This window comes from Oryctolagus cuniculus, chromosome 10 (assembly GCF_051225735.1).
Source record: "Oryctolagus cuniculus isolate XC-2025 breed Fujian yellow rabbit chromosome 10, ASM5122573v1, whole genome shotgun sequence".
NCBI classification, from domain to species: domain Eukaryota; kingdom Metazoa; phylum Chordata; class Mammalia; order Lagomorpha; family Leporidae; genus Oryctolagus; species Oryctolagus cuniculus.
Window position 1 is genome coordinate 31,138,643 of NC_142876.1, and position 19,759 is coordinate 31,158,401.

The following is a 19,759-nucleotide window of genomic DNA, read 5'->3' on the forward strand; positions in this document are numbered from 1 at the left end:
TTAGCATTGCAGTGCTCTGAAGAGAAGGGGAAGGCTCCATTCTGGCTCAATAAGAAAAGATATCTTACTTGGGGAGACAGGACACATAGGAAGTGGAGAACAACCTAAGGAAAAGAGTTTATTGGGTTGGATGGAAAATGTTTGGGTTAGACTGGTGATCCCCAAACCTGGGCCACCTCCATCAGGGCATCCTGAAAGAGCTTGTAAACAATTCAGTTTTAGGAGTTTCATCTCTGGAAATTAAGATTTGGGAAATCTGAAAGGGTGCTGAGGAATCTGAATTCTTTTGTTTAAAGACTTATTTATTTATTTGAAAGACACACACACACACAGAGCGAGAGAGAGAGAAAGAGAGGCTTTCATCCACTGGTTCACTCCCCAGATGGACACCAGGCTAGAGCGAGGCCACAGCTAGGAAGTAAGAGCTTCATCTGGGTATCCTACATGTATAGCAGGAACCCAAATACTTGGACCATCCTCTGCTGCTTTTCCCAGGCCATTAACAGGGAGCTGGATGGGAAGTGGAGCATCCAGGACATGAATCGGCACCCATATAGGATGCTGGTGTTGCAGGCTATGGCTTAACCTCCTGTGCCACAACACAGGAATCTGAATTCTTATAGAAGTTTCCCACAGATTCCAATGCTTGGCCAAGGTGGGGGCTTCTGGTCTGCTGGGGCACAGGGCCTTGTGGGTGAGCCAGCTGTTGATGCCCGCATGCAGCAGGATCTGGACAGTTAGAGGAGGGAAGGAGCAAGATCAGCCCAGGTGAGCACTGTGGAGAGAAGGGGAGGCAGAGCTTAGAGGTGGAGGTAGTAGTGTAGCTAATGGTGTCCCTCTCTCTGCCTGCCAGTGGCCCGGTACCGGGTGACCGTATGCACAGGGGAACTTGAAGGTGCGGGAACCGATGCCAACGTCTACCTCTGCCTCTATGGTGATGTGGGGGACACAGGGGAGCGGCTGCTCTACAACTGCAGGAATAACACCGACCTGTTCGAGAAGGGCAATGTAAGTCACAGCCAGGCACCCCTACTCCCCTTCCCCCGCCTCACTTCCCATCCCTTGTTCCCTGGTCTTCCCTGCTCTGTAGGAGTCCAGCTGGTGACTGTAGTGGGTACTGGGCCCCCTACCATCAGACAGCCTCCTTCACAGCCAGTCTACTCAGTCTCTGGCATTTGGCCCACCATAATTCACTAACAACACATGACACTGCTCAGAATTCTAAGCAGGGAGCTGGAGAGCCACCACAGAGAGGTCATGGGCCCCTCCCCATGCCGCGCTGTGGCTGCTGGGGCATCTTCTTCCTGTCCTCTTTGTAAGAGAAAACAAGAAAGATGGGGGTGGAAGAACTGGGCTCACTGGAACGTGCTGGGTATTCCCTGTTTCCCAGCCATTAGATGAGTTTACTGGGGAAGCTTGTGGAGAAGTGGCGGGAAGAGTCGAGTAGGTCCGGGGAAACCCAGCCTTGGGCCGATCATTCTGTTCCCTGAGCCTTGGTTTCCTTTACAAAGCAAGGGAGGATGCCTGTCTGTGGCTGCCTGTTGTGAGGATTAGGGTGGCGGGTATACAGCCTCTGGGGTCAGACCTGGCCCACGGCACATAGCGGATGCTCAGGAAAGGGTCACTGTTGCAGTAACACGAGGCTCAAGGGAGCTGGCAGGTGACAGGGATTTGCAGACTGCCATTTCTCTGTCGTCCATTCCTTGGTGAGTGCAGGGCGAGCCCTGGCATGAGAGCAGAGGCCTCTTTCTGGGGCCAGTCCAAGAGCTGGCTTGGTTCTTGGGATCAGAGCCATTTGAAAGCTGTGGTGCAGAATAGCCCAAGCAGGGATATTGTGGGTGGAGGTGGGTTCATGTGGAGAGAGGAGGTGGGGATACCTTCCTGCACATAGCTTTCCACGTTGCCTCTCTCCTTCCCACTTGCCCACCTCTTCACTCTTTCCTGCTCTTTTCCTCCCATAGCTCCTCACTTCTTGTCCATCAAACCCACCCTTAGTGTCCTTACTGCATTTTTGCTGCCTCAGTGGTAGACAAAACTGTACAATTCACAAGCACACCTTCCTGCCACACACACCGCCACCCCTACCCCCAATCCCAGTCATTCCCCTCTGGGGAGAAGACCAGTATCCCCCTATAGCACAGACCAGAGGAGGTTAGCCAAGGAAGTAGTTCATGATAAATGTGAACAACTGATAACAGCTTAATACATTCTTCCTCCCAGGGGAAGCTGCCTTTTAAAAGGCCATCGTGGGGAATGGCCCCTGGTTCACCAACAAATGCAGGCCTTAAGGGTTGGGAACTTGACTTGAAAGACATTCTGCTAGGAAAATTGGGGGCAGGGAGTGGAGCGTATTCTCTATAGGCAGCCCCTGTCTCATCTGGGAAAGGCAAGACCCCAAACCATCAGCTCTGACTTGTCTGACTTCTGGGCCTGAGTCTTCCCTCGGTTGTTGGGTGCCAGGTCAGTCACCACCCAGCCAGCTTTCCTGCCTTTCCCTGCTGCAGGCCGACGAGTTCACCATTGAGTCTGTGACCATGCGGAAGGTGAGGCGGGTGAGGATCAGACACGATGGCAAAGGCTCGGGCAGCGGCTGGTACCTGGACCGGGTGCTGGTGAGAGAGGAGGGGCAGCCCGAGAGTGACAACGTGGAGTTCCCCTGTCTCAGGTACCCGAGTCCCACCTGCTTTCATGATCTCCAGCTTAGGCTATGATCCCCGAGTTTGGGGAAGTCCCAGTCCTACTACCTAGACTGGGGAGCAACATAGAAGTTCAAGGCTGTGGATGGTGTGGGAACCATGTGACCTTGCTAGTGTCACTTACTCCTTGGTCTCATGCCCTGACCCCACCTCCTACTGATGACACATTAGTGGGGTGTCCTAGGCTCGACTTTTATACCAAAGGTAGGGATTTTTCATAATAAAATCCGACAGTTTCTTTGATATTTATGTATTTATTTGAGAGGGAGGGATGGAGAGTGAGGAAGGAAGAGAGAGAGAGAGAGAGAGAGTGAGCTCTCATCCACTGGCTCATTTCTCAAACATTTCCAATGGCCCTGGGCTAGGGGCTGAAGCTGGGAGTTTAGAATTCAGTCCAGGGGTAGCAGGGGCCCAGGTACTTGCATCATCACCTGCTGCCCCCCAGGGTATGCATTAACAGGAAGTTGGAATGAGGGGTGTAGCTGGGACTGAAACCTAGGCACTCTGAATTGTGGGCATCCCAAGTGGCATCAAAATGGACAATTTCTAAATTTAACTAACCTAGAAAGTTGGTTCCATGCCAAACTAAACATTCGAATTGAAAGTGTTTTTTATTTCTTTAACTTCTGACCACATCTCCTCCTTGTTAACATATTTTAAAGATATCTTGCTTTGTTTTCGTTTTCTTTCCTCAACTTATTAGTAAGGTAAAGTTTCTTCTCCCTTTTTGTCTTAAGAATTTAGATTCCTTTCATAGCAAATTTTGGTTCTCCTTGACTTCCAGAAGTCCTTGATGAGACATTTTAAGACCAGAAACACTGTGGTTTTTGTGCCATCTGATTGCTTTTCATTTCCACTCACAGCAGTGTCTGGGAGGTGCAGACAGTAGGATTAACTGGGGGCCTGGTGCCCTCCTGGCTCTTCAAATCCCAGTTCCAGGGCTTCATTCTGCATCTGTCAATAAGCTGCTGTGTGTGCACCTCATGGCTGGCGCAGGGCATCCTGAGGCCGGCTGCACTAAAGGGGATGTGTGCACAGCAGCCCAGTGGGAAATGCATTGCTGCACAAATGCACGCAGGTGCATTCCTGAACACACGTAACTACAGCTGCATTGCTCCCCACCTACAAGCCCAGGTAGACCGTTCCCTAGCCCTGGAGGGGATGATTGTGAATTATTTTGTCAATGACAAAAGGCTCTATAGTATTCTAGCTATAGCCACTGCTGGTATTACAGGGAGTGACACTGAAAAGCTGGCTAATAATGCAGGCAGTTCCAAATGAGCCCTACTGACAGGGGAAGGCTGAGTGAGGGCTGGGAAACCTGGGGCAGGCTTCCAGGAAGCAGCGGAACCAGACTTGGGCCTGGAAGGGGCATCAGAAAGTTGATAGAGATGGGAGATGGGCCATGTGGGCTGGAGCAGTACATGGGACAAGGGGCAGAGGACTGAGGGCGAGGCTCGTGCAGAGGTTGGCAGGAGGTGCCCTGCACATGGGGAACGACTGAGGAGGAGGATGGGGCAGAAGAAGGCCTGGGGTGAGCCCTCAGTCTCAAGCCAAGGGACCGGTGAGGGGAGTAGGGTCTCCTTCAAGTTAGCCACTGACTTGTTCACTCACCTTGTGGATGGGGAGGCAGACTGGCCGTACACTGGATGGAGGAGCCTTTATTGTTTTTCTATTCTGTCTGCACCTGCTGAATTTTTGCTCCCTGTCTTCAGGGAGACTGCAGTCTAGAGGGAACCATGAGGAATGCTGTGCAGGGAACACACAGTGGCAGAAGAGGCTGATGGGAAGGGCCTCACCAAGACAACAGGACAGAGAGGGAGGGACGGTCTGCAGAGGGACATTCAGGTGCAGGATGAAAAGGAGAGTAGGAGGATAATGAGCGTGAGTGTTCTCTAGTCCATGGAGATCAAAGCAATAGAGAAAGAGAAGTCTCCCAGAGGACAGAGGCAGAGACCAGCGCCAGGCAGGCGTGGTGGCCTCTCACGCCTGAGGAAGATCTGCCTTCTGGGTGGAGGCCACAGGATGCAGGGGGTCCAGGGAGGAAACAGCGTGGCAGGTAGGAGGCTTCACAGAGTCTGGGGTGGTGTCTTGGTCTTCCAGGACTGTCATAGCCAGGTACCTCAAACTGGATGGCTTAAACAATGCAGATTTATTGTGTCACAACTCTGGGGACTGGAAGGTCAGAATCGTGGTGTTAACAATCCTCTGATGGCTCTGAGCAGGATCTGCTCCACACCTGTCTCCTGGAAGGGTCAGGAGTTCCTTGTTGTGGTCATGGCCCTTTTTCCCTGCCTCTCTTCACTCCGCCTTCCCTTTGTACTTATCCTTTGCTGTGTTCTAATTCCACCCCCTCCCCCTATTTTTTTATAACACCACCAGTCACATTGGACTAGAGCCGATCCTAGTGACCTCACTTTAACTTGGTTATATCTACAAAGAACCTATTTCCAATAAGGCCACCTTCATTGTGAGACCCTGGGGTTGGGACATCAGCACAAGTCTATACCCAGCATGGCCCTTGATAGTGGCAAAGGAGGTGGTAATAAGGGCCTTTATCAGAGATGCTTCTGGAGGTGGGGTTCATAGGATTTGCTAATAAGAGACAGGGGAAATTTGTGACCTTGGGTTTCTGCCTTTGGTGGATGAGTCAGAGGTCATGCCTACTACTTGAAATGATGAATGGTGGAGGGGGGGGGGGAGTTGGGGACTGGGGACCAAGCCCCAGGACAGGTTAGGAAGCAGTGAGGAGACCTAGAAATGGAATTCAGAAGCAGTTGGTGTATCCCCTGTGCGTTGCCACATGCCTGGTGCCAGGGGTGCTTGGGTGTTGGGTGACTTTGGCTGAATCTCTTAACTTCTCTGCTGTTCTGACCACTGCATGTTGTACATTGATGGTGAAGATGAAATAGGATATCCCACTTTGCAAGGAGCCAGGTCTAAAACAGCTGAGGCTGAGTGAGGGCAGATCAGGAGCTTAGCCCCCCAACACCCCAGAGTCCTCCTTGCCTCCAAACTCCGAAGGCTTCATGCTTATTTTAGAAAATGGAGTTGGGGCTGGTGCTGTGGCACAGTGGGTTGACGCCCTGGCATCCCATGTGGGTGCTGGTTCGAGACCCAGCTGCTCCACTTCCTGTCGAGCCCTCTGCTCTGACCCAGGAAGGCAGTAGAAGGTGGCCCAAGTCCTTGGGCCCCTGCACCCACGTGGGAGACCAGGAAGAGGCTTCTGGCTCCTTGGCTATGGATTGGCACAGCTCCGGCTGTTGCGGCCATCTAGGGAGTGAACCATCGGATGGAGGACCTCTCTCTCTCTCTCTTTCTGCCTCTTCTCTCTCTTTGTAACTCTGACTTTCAAGTAAATAAATAAATAAATAAATAAAAAACGGAGTCTCACATCTTGCCAAGGCACATGGAGGTGGCGTTGCCAACTCAGGACCCAGGTGGACCTTGCAGAACCTGGGCCTGGAGCCTGTGCTCACACTTGGCTTTTTCCCTCTCCAGAGCAGTTATTTCAGCTGCTTTGGGGAGGACAACCAACAGGCCTGTTTACCAGAACTTCTCCTCTGCTAGGATCAGGGAGTGGGAAGCATTTTATCAACAGCAGGGATGTGAGTGTGTGTGTGTGTGTGTGTGTACGTGCGCACGCTTACATGCTTGCACTTGCATACTCCTGTGAGCCCAGAGAAAGAGCAATAATTCCCCCAGCAGACTGCCTTCTCCGTTCAACAACATCTCACTCCAAAACTGGGCTGAAGTGTTTGAAGCTAAAAGAAAATGGCTATATTTGGAGATATCTATTAATACCCTGCAAGTATTTAGGTGGAAATGAAATGACAAGTCATGGTTTCCTTTCGCTGCCGGGAGGGGGCTGGGGATGGATAAGTGGTGGAGACAGGAAGGGAGGGTGGATGGAGTTCTTTGATGTCCAGGGGCCCTGCTGCTTTCCCCCATCCCCAACCCTGGGAGCACACAGCCATGGTGACCTTATGGCCTTTTTCTCTGTGGTCTCTGTGATTGGGAATTGTGAGAGTAACCTCAGCAGAGGAGACCACAGCGAAAGTTCCCGGTGGGCTGATCTGGGGGACTGTAGCTAGCAGCCTCTGGTTCCAAATTCCCCTCTCCTCTGCACCTGCAATTTTACCACTATATCTTAGAGTCACAAGCACTTTCTCTTTCTCTCTCTCTCCCTTCCTTCCTTCCTTCCTTTCTTCCTTTCTCTCTCTCTTTCTTTCTCTCTCTCTTTCTTTCTTTCTTTCTTTCTTTCTTTCTTTCTTTCTTTCTTTCTTTCTTTCTTTCTTTCTTTCTTTCTTTCTTTCATTTATTTAGAGGGCAGTGACAGAAAGATCTTCCATCCATTGCTTCACTCCCCAAATGGTTACAACACTCAGGTCTGGGACAGGCCGAAGCCAGGAACTCTATCCTGGTCTTTCACGTGGACAGCAAGGGCCCAAATACGTGCTCTATCTTCTGCTGCTTTCCCAGGCATGTTAGGAGGGAACTGGGTCTGAAGAAAAGTGGCCAAGTCTTGAACCAGTTCTCTGAAGGGGATGCAAGCGTTGCAAGTGGTGGCTTAACCCACGGTGCTACATTGGCCCCTTAAATGTTTCTCTGATGTTCTAGATTTGCAGCACCAAAGCCCAGGGGAAGTATTACAACTAGCATTTTAGTGTTTGCTAACAGCCAGCCACTGGCCAAGTCCTGTGGGATGTGAGGTCATGTGTTAGGGAGAGGGCGTGAGAGGGAAGGGCTGGGGACATCAGCGTGGTTTCCATTGGCCCTGGGAAAGGACTGGCATATTAGTAGGAAGCCTGCAGTCCAGGGAGGGCTGAGCTCCTCATCAGGAGGCCTACGTATGAAGCAGTCGCCTGCCTTCTTGCAGTGCTGGGAACCTTTATTCTGCTGGGGGCATACACAATTATCAGCTTAAACATTAGTCTGCTACACATGTATTGAATTTTGAGTTCCACCTGCAATTGCCTTGTCGGGGCTGGATCACATAATTTCTTGGATCTTAGAGGTTCCCCGCCCCTGTCATCTACAGGCTCTGTGGTCAGGCACCGCCTCCCTCAGGAGGGACTGCACAGTCAAGACCACAGCATCCTCCAATGGGGAGGTTGTTCACACAGTGGCATTGTCTTGGTTTCCCCAATGCCCTGAGAGCACTGAGGGTGTCTTTTCTGCTGCCATTGGCCCTGACTCAACAAACCAGCTTGAGTACAGGCTTATGCTTGACCTTATAAGTACACTCATGCCTGAGCTGGGGCCTGATTTCCAAGTCTGGGGCTCCGTGCTCAGCAGGAAAGGGGCTTCTCGGGTGGACAGTGCAGTGCCATTGCCTTTCCCTCTGGTGGGTAAGCAGCAGGGGCTGGGACTGGCTCACTCCCTCAGGGTGACGGGCCACAGCTCCCAGACCCCGGCCCTGATTGCAGAGCCCCAGCTGCCTCTTGAAGGTAAATCTCACTCGTCCTTGGGAACTCAGCTCATAGTCCCTTCACTGTGAACCCCTCCCATTTGTCTCAGTTCCAGTAGTGCTTCCTCAAGTGCACCCCCTCCCTTGTCTTGCTCCTCAGTGCCTCAGCTGGGGCATCTTGTCTTCTCTACACTGGAGCTGTCACTGACTGTGTCTTTGCCTCTTTCCACCCCAGAGCTGGGCACATGGTAGGATTCTAGAACAAACTGTAATTACCAGAGCCCCATGTCATGTGGCCTGTTCTCATCTCCAGCCTCACTTGCCACCCCCCCTCCACCTGCCCCTCCATCCCTTGCTGGGTTCCATCTCTACGATCTTTCTGCCCACTCCTGGAATTTCTGCTCCATCTCAGGATACTTTGTCCCCTCTTCTTCTGGTTGGCTCCTGGCCACCTTTCAAATCTAAGCCAAATGTCACCTCCTCATGGTCGCCCTCCTTCCCCAGCCAGCTTGAGGGGCTCTTGTAGAGCCGTTGTTCTCTGCTAAGTTCAAAGCTCTGAGTCGGCTGGGGACTGCATGGATGGTATGATGGTTTGGGTGCTGCCTGACTTACTCAAGGGTGTAACATCCCCATTTGCCCACCAGGTGGCTGGACAAGGATAAGGACGATGGGCAGCTGGTCCGAGAGCTGCTGCCCAGTGACAGCAACGCAACGCTGAAGAGTGAGTCGTCCCGAGTGGCTGTGCCCTTAACATGACTAGTGTCCTCCCTTGGCTGAACGGAAGGAGCCCATGAAGACATTTTCTCTACTTCATTTCATGCAGGCAGCGCTGGGGAGGGCTCTGGAAGAGGGCGTTCTGGAAGTTTCTTGTCTGTCTGTCCTTGTGTGCACAGTCTCTTTGTGGCCTTGCGGGTGAGGCCCCGCATGCATATGGGACCACCCAGTTACAAGGCCAAGAACACTTGCTCATGTACCAAGCAGTTGCAAGGCCAAGGATACTTGCTCATGGCACCCACTCTTTAGGTCTTGGGAAGAGAAGCGCTTGTCGAAGGGGCTATAAAGTGAGGAGTCCTTGCTTGTACCATGGAGGTCAGGCATTGAGCATAAAGACTGTGCCTCACTGTCTGGAAAGGTTGCTGCCCTCCTTGCCTCAGTTTCCATCTGTCACAGGTCCAGGCGATCGCTGGAGGTCCTTTCTGTCTCTTCGGTTTTGGTGTTCCTGCTTGCGCCTTGCACACTTTCCTGTTCTCAGCACATTTATACCCTCTAGGGCAGGCAGGGCACCCGTCAGAGTTGTGATTTTTGTAGTTGAAGGGACTCCACAGACAGGGCATGGACCCCAGACTCCCAGCCACTGTCCCCACTGCAGATGACCCTTCTGCCCTAGCCCCCCGCTCCTGGTTGCCTGAGAGCACTAACCCCCTGCCTCCCTCTGCCTTGCGCTGGCCAGACTTCCGCTATCACATCAGCGTGAAGACAGGGGATGTCTCTGGGGCCAGCACGGATTCTAAAGTCTACATCAAGCTCTACGGGGACAAATCCGACACCATCAAGCAGGTTCTTCTCGTCTCCGATAACAACCTCAAAGACTATTTCGAGCGTGGCCGGGTGGACGAGTTCACCCTGGAGACCCTGAACATTGGAACTGTAAGTTTCCCTCTCAAGATCATGTGATATAGTTTCTCTTGTTCTCCTACAGATATCCAATGGGCGCCACACATGTGCTCTTTGAAGGGAAAAGGGGGCTTTTGGTCATGTATGTTATGTTCTAGCTATGACCCAGAGCAGCTGAAGATATAAAAGAGTGGTTATTCTTGCAGTCTCTTTGGGGATGGAATGTTTATCTTTAGTGGCTTTATCTACAACATTTTTTTTACCTACACAGCCAGGACCAATGTGCCTGGGTCTCAGACACTGGAGAAGGGGATGCCAGGTGCAGGGAAGGAAAAGAGAGGAGGAAGGAAGGAAAAGAGGCCCTAAAAGTACTTTCCATGTGCAGAATTGGGTATGCACCAGAATTGAACCCGGGAAGCTTGTTTTGGAGCTCACTGCGAGGCCTCACCTGGGCTGCCGTGGGGGATGGCATCTGAGCATCTCCATCAAATCTCCATCAATCAAGGCTCCCAGGTGGCCTTGCTGGAAATGATCTGGGCTCTCAGTCAAAGGCAGACGAAGCTGGGCGTGAAAGGGGAAGGCAGCCTTGAATCAGAGAAGCACTACTGCGACAGGGACAAGAGGCAGCCTGAGCTGAACTCAGCTGATTTGTGTGGAGACTTGCAAGGCATTTTAAAGGGAGAATGGGGACTAGGAGGAGGGTGAGCAGAGCCCAGGCGAGTCTGGGAATGACAAATCACATAGAGCAGAAAGGGGGAGGTTGGCTCCTATGAAACCCACCTGGGTTTGGATCCTACCCTCCCAGAGGCTGGGAGACAGGCTGCGTCCTCAGGTGTTGGCTAGAACCGACAGTAAACCCTTCTGACAGTCCTGAGCTTTCTCAGCAAGCACTTACAGGGGAGGGAGGGTCATCCCAGCAAGAGGCTTTGAGCTCTGAGAGCTGTGCTGGTGTTTTGTTCACATCTTCCCAGCCCAAGGCTGGGGCTCGTGCAGGGCTTAGGAGCCTGGCTCGAGTTTGGTCAGGGGAGGCTCTTTCTTGACTTCACTCAGACAGGCATAGATCTAAACCCTGGACTTGAATACTGGGGATGTCTCCAGAAAGGTCTGAGCTGGGTTTTGTTACCATCTGTGCCTCTCGCGGTGTAGCTTGGTGGAATTTGCCAGGGTGACAAGCCCTCTGCCTGCACCTCATCTTTCCTGCCCTCCCGCATATTTTGGGTGCTCTGGGCCCTGGAAGTCTCTCTCCTGTCAGACGTAACTGCGGAAAGATCCCATGTCAGTCATTTACACGTTGAGGTTCCTGAACTTTGAAGGATTTTCTTGATCAAAGTATTTACATTTATAAACTGAATCAATAATTGTAGAGTAAAAGTGCTGTTCCCATTGCTAAAGGATTTCTGGTGGCAGTCAGCAGACAAATGAGACATCCAAGGGGTGGGGAGTGGCAAGGGGTAGAGGGGCTACCCGTAGGCCCTTCCTCATGCTTCTAAAACTCCATTAATAAGCATTGTGGACAAGAAGTTGGGAGCCCAGGTCCTGGCTACCAACTGCCTGTTCTGAGGCCCTGCATTTCCACTTCCCTGCCCTGCCCAGGTCCCTTAGCCTCCGTTTGCCTCATTTTTCTCTTTCACCACAGCAGAGAATCCTGATGGGATTGTTAGTCGTGTTAGCTATGTTACTAACACCCAAATGCATGCAGTGAGTGCTCAATAGAAGTGATCGAACAGTTACTGCATGTCCAGTGCAGAAAGCTGCAGCAGGGAAAGACAGCCCTGCCCTTAGGGAGCTGCCAGTCAGAGCAGACAGAAGTCACCTGCCCCTGTCCTTCCCCTTCACAGTCCTGGCACCAGGGAAGGACAGCGGTGCTCTGCACTGGCATTGGCAGGAATGCAGAGGCTCTCGGGCCTTGCCCACAGCACTGGTTTCCTCCTGGTGTTTCCAGGTTACCTGTGCTGGCCTGTGGTGGTGTTGTCGTTTCCAGCTGCAAGATGGCGCCTATTTACATGGCAGAGCCAGGGCAGGGCTGGCACGGACGGTCTTCTGACTCTTGTCTTTAGGCACCACCCATCCAAACCATCAGAGAGAGAATCTGCAACCTGGAAGGGCTCTTGGCCATCTGATAATCCCACCTGACATTAAAATCGCCTCAAACAGTGTTTCAAAGCATTGGAAAAGCCATTCACATGTTGAAAAGCCAAGTAGCTGTAAGGGTGGTGATGGGATCATGTGTGCTCTCATCTAGATTGCCAGTGGGCAAAGATGTTAACATGTAAAACAGCAAGACAAGTGGACCGCAGAGTGTTCCTGGGAAGCAGGAGTGAGAAGGGGATCAGACACAGGTCCCCAGAGCCTTGAGAGACTGTCTGCTTATTCTGTCACCTATAGGATGGGCATATCAGAGAAGTGCAGAAATATGTACAATAGTGTCTTGTTTCAAATCAAACCAAACCAGATGTGACACAGCTATCAGAAGGTGACACAGAACATGTCAAAGATTCTCTTGCAGCCACAACCTAAGATTTTAAAGTACATACCAGAGCTTTTCAACTTCATGTCTTGTCTGCTCCCCTACTTGTTTCTCACACCCCCACCCTGTGGGTGAGCTGGACTCAGGAGGAGGGCAGGGAGGCTGCGAGCCAGAGGAAGTGATGCCCTAGTTTCCCTTACTGGCTGATGGAAGGCACAGGACTGGGGCCTGGGCTCTCCTGCAGAGCCTCCTCTGTCTTCTGGGGGACTGGAGGCCCCAGCTAAAGGGAGCTGTTTGTGCTGGTGTTTGGGGGTGGGTACAGGTAGGAGCATGGGGGTTTTCTGCCCCTGGTTCCTTGTGCACCTGCACTGGGGTTTCCTTACAGATCAATCGGCTGGTGATTGGGCATGACAGCGCAGGCATGCACGCAGGCTGGTTCCTGGGCAGTGTTGAGATCCGCGTGCCCCGCCAAGGCAAGCGCTACACCTTCCCTGCCAACCGCTGGCTGGACAAGAACCAGGCGGACGGGCGCCTGGAGGTGGAGCTGTACCCCAGCGAGGTCGTGGAGATCCAGAAACGTATGGAGGAGGCTTCCAGGGGCGGGGGGACTGGTAGGGAGGTGGATGTCAGCTCTGTGCCCCCTGCAGGGGACCTTGGGGAAGGAGGAGGGCCCATGGGGTTCCTGGGGCCCTACCTCCAAGTGGTGGTGAGGGCCCTGTGGGGAGATAATGGGGCTCCCCATTGCCTCTGCAACCATGGCTCTGAGGGGCAGAAAGGGATCATTTTACAGATGGGGAAACTGAGGACTCAATGCTGAATGGGACAAAGGCAGCAAATGACTTCCTTTGGAAATGTACATTCTCAACCCTGTGTAGAAGAAGTTTGAGTCGTGGTCTGTGTCTCTCCCTGGGGAGACTGGCTGAGGAGATAAAATGAGTTTCTCTCATTTATTTCTTCAGTAGATACATATTGAGAATCTGCCTGCCAGAACTGCTCTGGGCTCTGTGGAGGCAGCCATGAGCCGGACAGATGAGGCCCTTGCCCTGTGGACTTTCAATCCCATCAGTGGAGACCAGCAGTAAATACCAGGATATAATAGCATGTCAGCGAGAGCTGGAGAGAACAAAGAGGGCAAGGGGGTCAAGCTGGTGTTGGGTGGTGGTGACCTCCCTGAGGAGGCGAAGGTCAAGGTGATGTGGCATCCAGTTGCCTGTGGAAGCCATAGATCAAGGCAGGGGTCAGAGACACAGATTATGTAGGGGATCAAGGAAGCAGTGGGACCAAAAGTGGCCGGGTGAGTGTCCCTTTGCTCTCTGCTTTTCTTCACCCACCCTGAAAGCAGCAACCCAAATGTCACCTCCCCAGGAAGCTCCTCTGCTAGTGACCACTGCAGTAGCAAGCAGCCTGTGCCCCTCTGAGAACTCTGCACCTCCCCATGGGCACATTCGGTCTCCTCAGCCAACTTAGAGGTTGCTCCAGGGCGGTGTTGCGGACGCATGCTTTGCAACGGTGCCTGCAGTGTGTGACTCAGCTCCTCGCTTTGGTTTCCATGAGTGATACAGGCACTGGGCAAGGAGATAAAGAGAAGAGAGCAGTCATTCCCTCACCCACCCCTTCCCTACCCTGTCCCCCTGTCAGAGGTGACAGCTTGCATTGCTTTAGCGCATTCCTCTGAAATCTGGCTCTGTAGTTTTAGTGTGCATCTCAATGTTTGGTTTCTCAGTCTTGGATGTTATCTGTTGATTTCCTAGCCTGGGAGAGGAGGCTTTAGCTCTTTTAGCATCCACAGGCTCTTGTGTGGAGGTGTATGTGTGTGTGGTGCGTGGGTGTGTAAACACACACACATATACACACACACTCACACCTTCCCCTCCTGCCAGCCTTCATCGTAATTAAATCAATAGTCAACTTTTACATTACTAAGAACGTATAAATGTCATTTACTGCTGAGTCACTTACTGTATCATGATGCATTTCATTTTTTGGTAAAACTTCCAGTTTTTTTCCCTGGAGTAGTGATCTTGTTTTTTCATTAGCAAGGCTTTCCCGACACCCCTCACTGTCTGTGTTTGTCTGCCAGGGCCGTGCTAACCAAGGAGCCCTCCTGGGCTTGCTCGTGGCTGCCTTCCTGCTGTGTTGTCACAGGGTCTGTTCTCGCGGTGCTCAATCCCTGCTGTCTCTCTGTCTCCCGATTTCCTCTTCCTTTACAAAAGGACACCAGTCAGATTGCACTTGGGCCACTTGAATGGCCCATTTTAACTTAGTCACCTCTTTAAAGGACTTATTGCTAACCAGGGTCACCATCTCTGGTACTGGCAGTTAGGGCTTTGACGTAGGAATTTGCACAGGACATAATTCAGCCGAGAACACACTCTTACCTCACCAGCAGGAATTCTGATGGTTCCCCTTCTTACCCTCGACCTTCTCTTTGGAACCTTCTGTCCTTCCACCGCCTAGGCTCCCACATGGATGTCTTGGGGGTCCTTCCTTTTTGCCATGTGTTGGAAAAGGTCTCTCTTTTCCTCTCCTGGGCTGGATCTCTTGTTTCCTGGTACCAACTTCCTGAGAGAAGGTGTGGGGAGTTGAATGTGAGACCTTGCCTGTGTTTTGCTGCCTGTCACAGTTGGCCAGTGTGGGTGCCGGTGTTGTGGCACAGCGGGTTAAACTGTAGATTGTGATGCCAGCATTTCCTGTGAGTGCATCGAATGTGCCTCCCTGCTGATGCACCTGGGAAGGCAGCAGATGATGGCCTGCATACCTGGGTTGCCGCCACCCATGTGGGAGACCAGGATGCAGCTCCTGGCTCCAGGCTGTTGTAGCTATTTGGAGATGAAAATCTCTGTCTCTCTATTGCTCTGTATTTCAAATAAATAGATAAATCTTAAAAAAAGTTTTTTGCTTATGAAAGGATTCTGAATTGAACTCATTTCCCCTTGGAATTGCTCCGCCGTCTTCCAGGTCCCAGTGGTGCAGGGGAGAAATCTGATGGCGTTCTGTTATCACCTTTTGGTTTGTTCCTCTCCAGAATCTTTTTTTATTTTTTTTTGACAGGCAGAGTGGACAGTGAGAGAGAGAGAGAGAGACAGAGAGAAAGGTCTTCCTTTACCGTTGGTTCACCCTCCAATGGCCTCCGCGGCCAGCGCGCTGTGGCCGGCGCACCGCGCTGATCCGATGGCAGGAGCCAGGAGCCAGGTGCTTCTCCTGGTCTCCCATGGGGTGCAGGGCCCAAGCACTTGGGCCATCCTCCACTGCACTCCCTGGCCACAGCAGAGAGCTGGCCTGGAAGAGGGGCAACCGGGACAGAATCCGGCGCCCCGACCGGGACTAGAACCCGGTGTGCTGGCGCCGCTAGGCGGAGGATTAGCCTAGTGAGCCGCGGCGCCGGCCCCCTCTCCAGAATCTTACAGGAGCCTGTCTTTATCCCTGACACCTGACGTTTCACGCTTCTTTGTGATTTTAGTTTCATCCATTATTCTGGAAGCCACGGACTCTGGCAATCCAGAAGCTTTTTTTTTTTTTTTTATTTTTGAGTTCTGGGACTTTTTTGTATGATTTCTTCTGACAACTTCTCAGCCTGTTTTCTCTGTTCTCTCTGGAACTGATAATTAGCTAGCAGACTTCCTCTGATTTCCTTACCCTTTCTCTGTCATCTTTCTGTTCTTGGGGAATTTCCTTTCTGTTTAGAGATGCCTTTGACTTTGTCCTTGTTGTTGGATATTTTATTTCAGGCCACCCTGTTTTGATTTGCTGCTGAGCTGAGTCTGAGCAAGCAAGGCCTGGGAGCTGGGGCTCCTGGGTTCAGACGGGCAGCTCTCACTGACGCCCCCTGCTGGCCGCACCCTGTCATGCTCCCGCCCCTCCTTGAGCTCACCTTCAGTCTCCCTTCAGTGTGTCAGCCAGGACCCTTGCCTAGTCCTGACTGTGGTGGCCATCTGGTAATGAACCAGTGGATGAAGATCTGTGTATCTGTCTCTCACTGACTCTGCCTGTCAAATTAATTAATTAATTAATCTTTTTTCCCCCAAAGAACAAGAATGTGAAAAAACAGTGTTCCAGAAATGCATTGGCTCAGAGGAAGACAGTTCTGGAGGCTTAAAAATCCACTACAGGGCCGGCGCCGCGGCTCACTAGGCTAATCCTCTGCCTTGCAGCGCCAGCACACCGGGTTCTAGTCCCGGTCGGGGCGCTGGATTCTGTCCCGGTTGCCTCTCTTCCAGGCCAGCTCTCTGCTGTGGCCAGGGAGTGCAGTGGAGGATGGCCCAAGTGCTTGAGCCCTGCACCCCGTGGGAGACCAGGATAAGTACCTGGCTCCTGCCATCGGATCAGCATGGTATGCTGGCCGCAGTGCACTGGCCGCGGCGGCCATTGGAGGGTGAACCAACGGCAAAAGGAAGACCTTTCTCTCTGTCTCTCTCTCTCTCACTGTCCACTCTGCCTGTCAAAAAAAAAAAATCCACTACAAAGGTCCCAGTGTCTTGGGAGGGCCTTCTTGATGCGCTGTAACATAGCAAGAGGGTAAGAAGCTGAGAGGTGGCCAGACTCCCTTTTCTATAGGGCAGAGCCTTCATGGCCCAATCACCTCTTGGAGGCCCCACCTCTTAATGCTGTTGTAATGGCAATTACATTTCAACATGAGTTTGGAGATAAGCACATGGCAGGGAGCACCAGCTGGTATATTGACTGCTCCTCATTCCCAGTACCCAAGGACATGTGGGTGCAATGGATGCTGCACTGACTGCTTAGGTCTGCCATTTCTACCACCTCTAAGCCTCGGTTTGTCCACCTGTAAAATGGGAATGATTATACTTCCTCATGGTGTGGAGGAGAGGATTAGAAAAGACAGTGCCTGTGATGCACCAGGCACACGAACAGACTTGGGGATTTTGTTTTGTTCCCATCCTTGTTGTTGTTACTCAGCGTTCCTTTACCCCACCTGTGCCCACCAGTGATTCACTATGAGGTCGAGATTTGGACGGGCGACGTGGGTGGCGCAGGCACCACTGCCCGGGTCTACATGCAAATCTACGGTGAAGAAGGCAAAACAGAAGTGCTCTTCCTCTCCAGCCGCTCCAAGGTTTTTGATCGGGCATCCAAGGACATATTCCAGGTATGTGGGGTAAGGCAGCTGAGTGCCAGCAGAGGGCCCCAAGGATGCCTCGATGGTTCCCTGGGCATTCTTATTTCCTAGGGCAGCGCCCACTCAAGAAGGAACTGCAGAGGGTGAGGTTTGCTTGGTGGTTATAATGCTGGTGAAATGTGTCCCACATTGGAGTACCTGAGTTTAGCACTCAACTCTGGCTCCTATTGCTGGCTTGCTGCTGATGTAGATGGTGGGAGGAAGCAGGTGATGGCTCAAGTTCTTGGTTCCCTGCTACCCACATGGGAGTCCTGATTGAGTTCTGGGCCCCTGACTAAGGTGCAGCCCAGTCCCAGGTGTTGTGGGCGTTTGGGAAGTGAACCAGAAGATGGGCATTTATCTATTTATCATCTATGCATCACTATCTTTCTCTGCCTCTTAAATAAATATTTTGTAAATAAAAAGAATGAACTGCCTCCTTCCAGCATGGTGGGAGATACTGTCTTACCCAGGCTGCTGCCTAGAGGACAGATTGGACCAGGATTCCAGTGGGTCACCCCAAAATGCATCAGCCGTGGCTGGGCTGGGCCCAAGTTAGGAGCTGGGAACTCAATCCAGGTCTCCTGTCTGAGCTGCAAGAAGCTGATTCCCGGAGCCATCACTGTTGTCTCCCGCGGTCTATGTTGGCAGGAAGCCAGAGTCAGGAACTGGAACCAGACATTGAACTCAGGTACTCTGATGTGGGATGCAGGCTGGGCTTCCTCCTGGGCCTGCGTTGTTCGGCCCGAGATGAAGGGCTTGGACTGGATATAAGGTCCTCACCCCTGGCTTCATGTTGGAATCATATGGGGAGCTTTCAGAAACAGCGTTACCTAGTATGCACCCCAGATCAGTCGAATCAGTCTCTTGGGGTGGGATGCGTTTTCTGGGTGTGCTTTTTTTTTTTTAATTGGTTGTTTATTTGAAAGGCAGAGTTACATATGTAGAGAGAAATTGAGATAGAACTTCCATCCACTGGTTCATTCCCCATTGGCCACAAGGGCCAGGGTTGGGCCAGGAGTTCAGGAACTTCTGGGTCTCCTGTATGCGTGGTAGGGGCCCAGGCACTTAAACCATCTTCAACTGCTTTCCCAGGTACATTGACAGGGAGCTGGATTGTAAGTGGAGCAGCTGGAACTCAAACCGGCTTGCAGTTTAACCTGCTAAACCACAGAGACAGCCCCCTGGGTTTACTTTTGAAAGCTCTACTAGTGATGTGAACTCTGAGCACCACTAGAGCATACGAGTCTAAGTTAGCTAAAGATGGCATCAGGGCTGGGGTTTCCGTACCCACTCCTAGCCTGTGACCTCTACACACCTGACGGCAGGGCCATGCTTCTTGGAGGATGCTGGAAGACTGGGGAATTTCATGGCTGTGTTCTGAGTGCCCCAGGCTTCCTTCCTCTCTTCTCCTTGCAAGAGTTTGAGTAGTAGAAAGAAAATAAATGGGAATAGGGGACCAGGAGTGTTTTATGTTGGACATGAATGTGTGTGCATGCACAGTGTGTGCATCTGAAGGTACGTGTATGCAGAGAATATGTTCATGTTCATGTGTGCTTGTGTGCCACAGCATCTTGGCTTTCAACGAATAGTCCTACAGGGTGCCCAAGGGAGCAGATACTGGCTGAGCTGGGAGCGGGCCCGAGCTCACAAGTGTCTGGAATATCAGCGCTGGAGGAGCCTCATTCACTCAGTGCCCTTGTACACTGCTGAAGGGGCTGAGGCCCAAGTGAACCTCAGCATCTTCATTCGTTAAGCTGAGCTCTGAGCTACCTGCCTGGACGGCGTTACAGCCCTGTAATGACCAGAAGAGTCAATGTCAAGGAATGCACTTGGGATACTGTGGCCAGTTAGGGAGATGTGACTGAACAGTGCATCTGTGCATGCCAGGTGACCAGGTGTGATGGTGGATGCGGGTTCGGCTCGGCAGGTGGCCAGCAGCAGGTCTCCCGGGAGATGCGGGAGAGGAGAGGAAAGCTGATGTGCTGAAGTAGTGACAGGCCAGGCCCAGGGAGACTGAGAAGGATACACTCTGCTTTCCCCATCCCTGGCTCCATCTTGACTGATTATTTTCTCTCAGTGGTGGTTTAGCTGCACTGTGGATTCATGAACAGGAGGTGTAAGGGACCAGAGTTCTCATGTAGGTCTAGACCGGAAGTGTGGGACACTGAGCAACTCCTGGAATGCCCCAGGCCTCAGTTTTCCCTGACATTCACGTGGGAGAACTGGTGGGACCCAGCTTTGAGAAGGGCCAGACCCAGACAAGGGCGCATCAGCACCGGGGAGTACAGGTGCAATCCCCCCAGGAAGGACCCCCGGAGGCCTCCCTGAGGTTTGGGGGAGCCAGGCCTCATCTTGGTGCAGCTCTGTCCTGAGTGTGCAACTCAGGGCCTAGGGACAGCATAGGCTGAGGAGTCCATGCTCACTGCTCCCAGCCCAGCGTGAGCTGTGCCCAG

At 52.1% G+C, this 19,759-nt stretch overlaps 1 protein-coding gene across 3 annotated transcripts in view; it reads left to right on the plus strand.

Annotated features, from left to right (window-relative positions):
• The window catches only part of LOXHD1 (lipoxygenase homology PLAT domains 1), a 175,383-nt gene that overhangs the window by 76,233 nt on the left and 79,391 nt on the right, over nt 1-19,759 (plus strand). For 2 of the 3 annotated variants that reach the window (XM_051851250.3, XM_070050246.2), the window contains exons 13-18: nt 854-1,008; nt 2,505-2,665; nt 8,751-8,827; nt 9,557-9,753; nt 12,573-12,765; nt 17,134-17,294. In XM_051851250.3, the coding sequence (XP_051707210.3) occupies nt 854-1,008; nt 2,505-2,665; nt 8,751-8,827; nt 9,557-9,753; nt 12,573-12,765; nt 17,134-17,294 (944 nt within the window). Of the gene's footprint in view, nt 1-853; nt 1,009-2,504; nt 2,666-8,750; nt 8,828-9,556; nt 9,754-12,572; nt 12,766-17,133; nt 17,295-19,759 lie in introns of those variants that run through there. The other variant, XM_089305178.1, reaches the window with a different exon arrangement.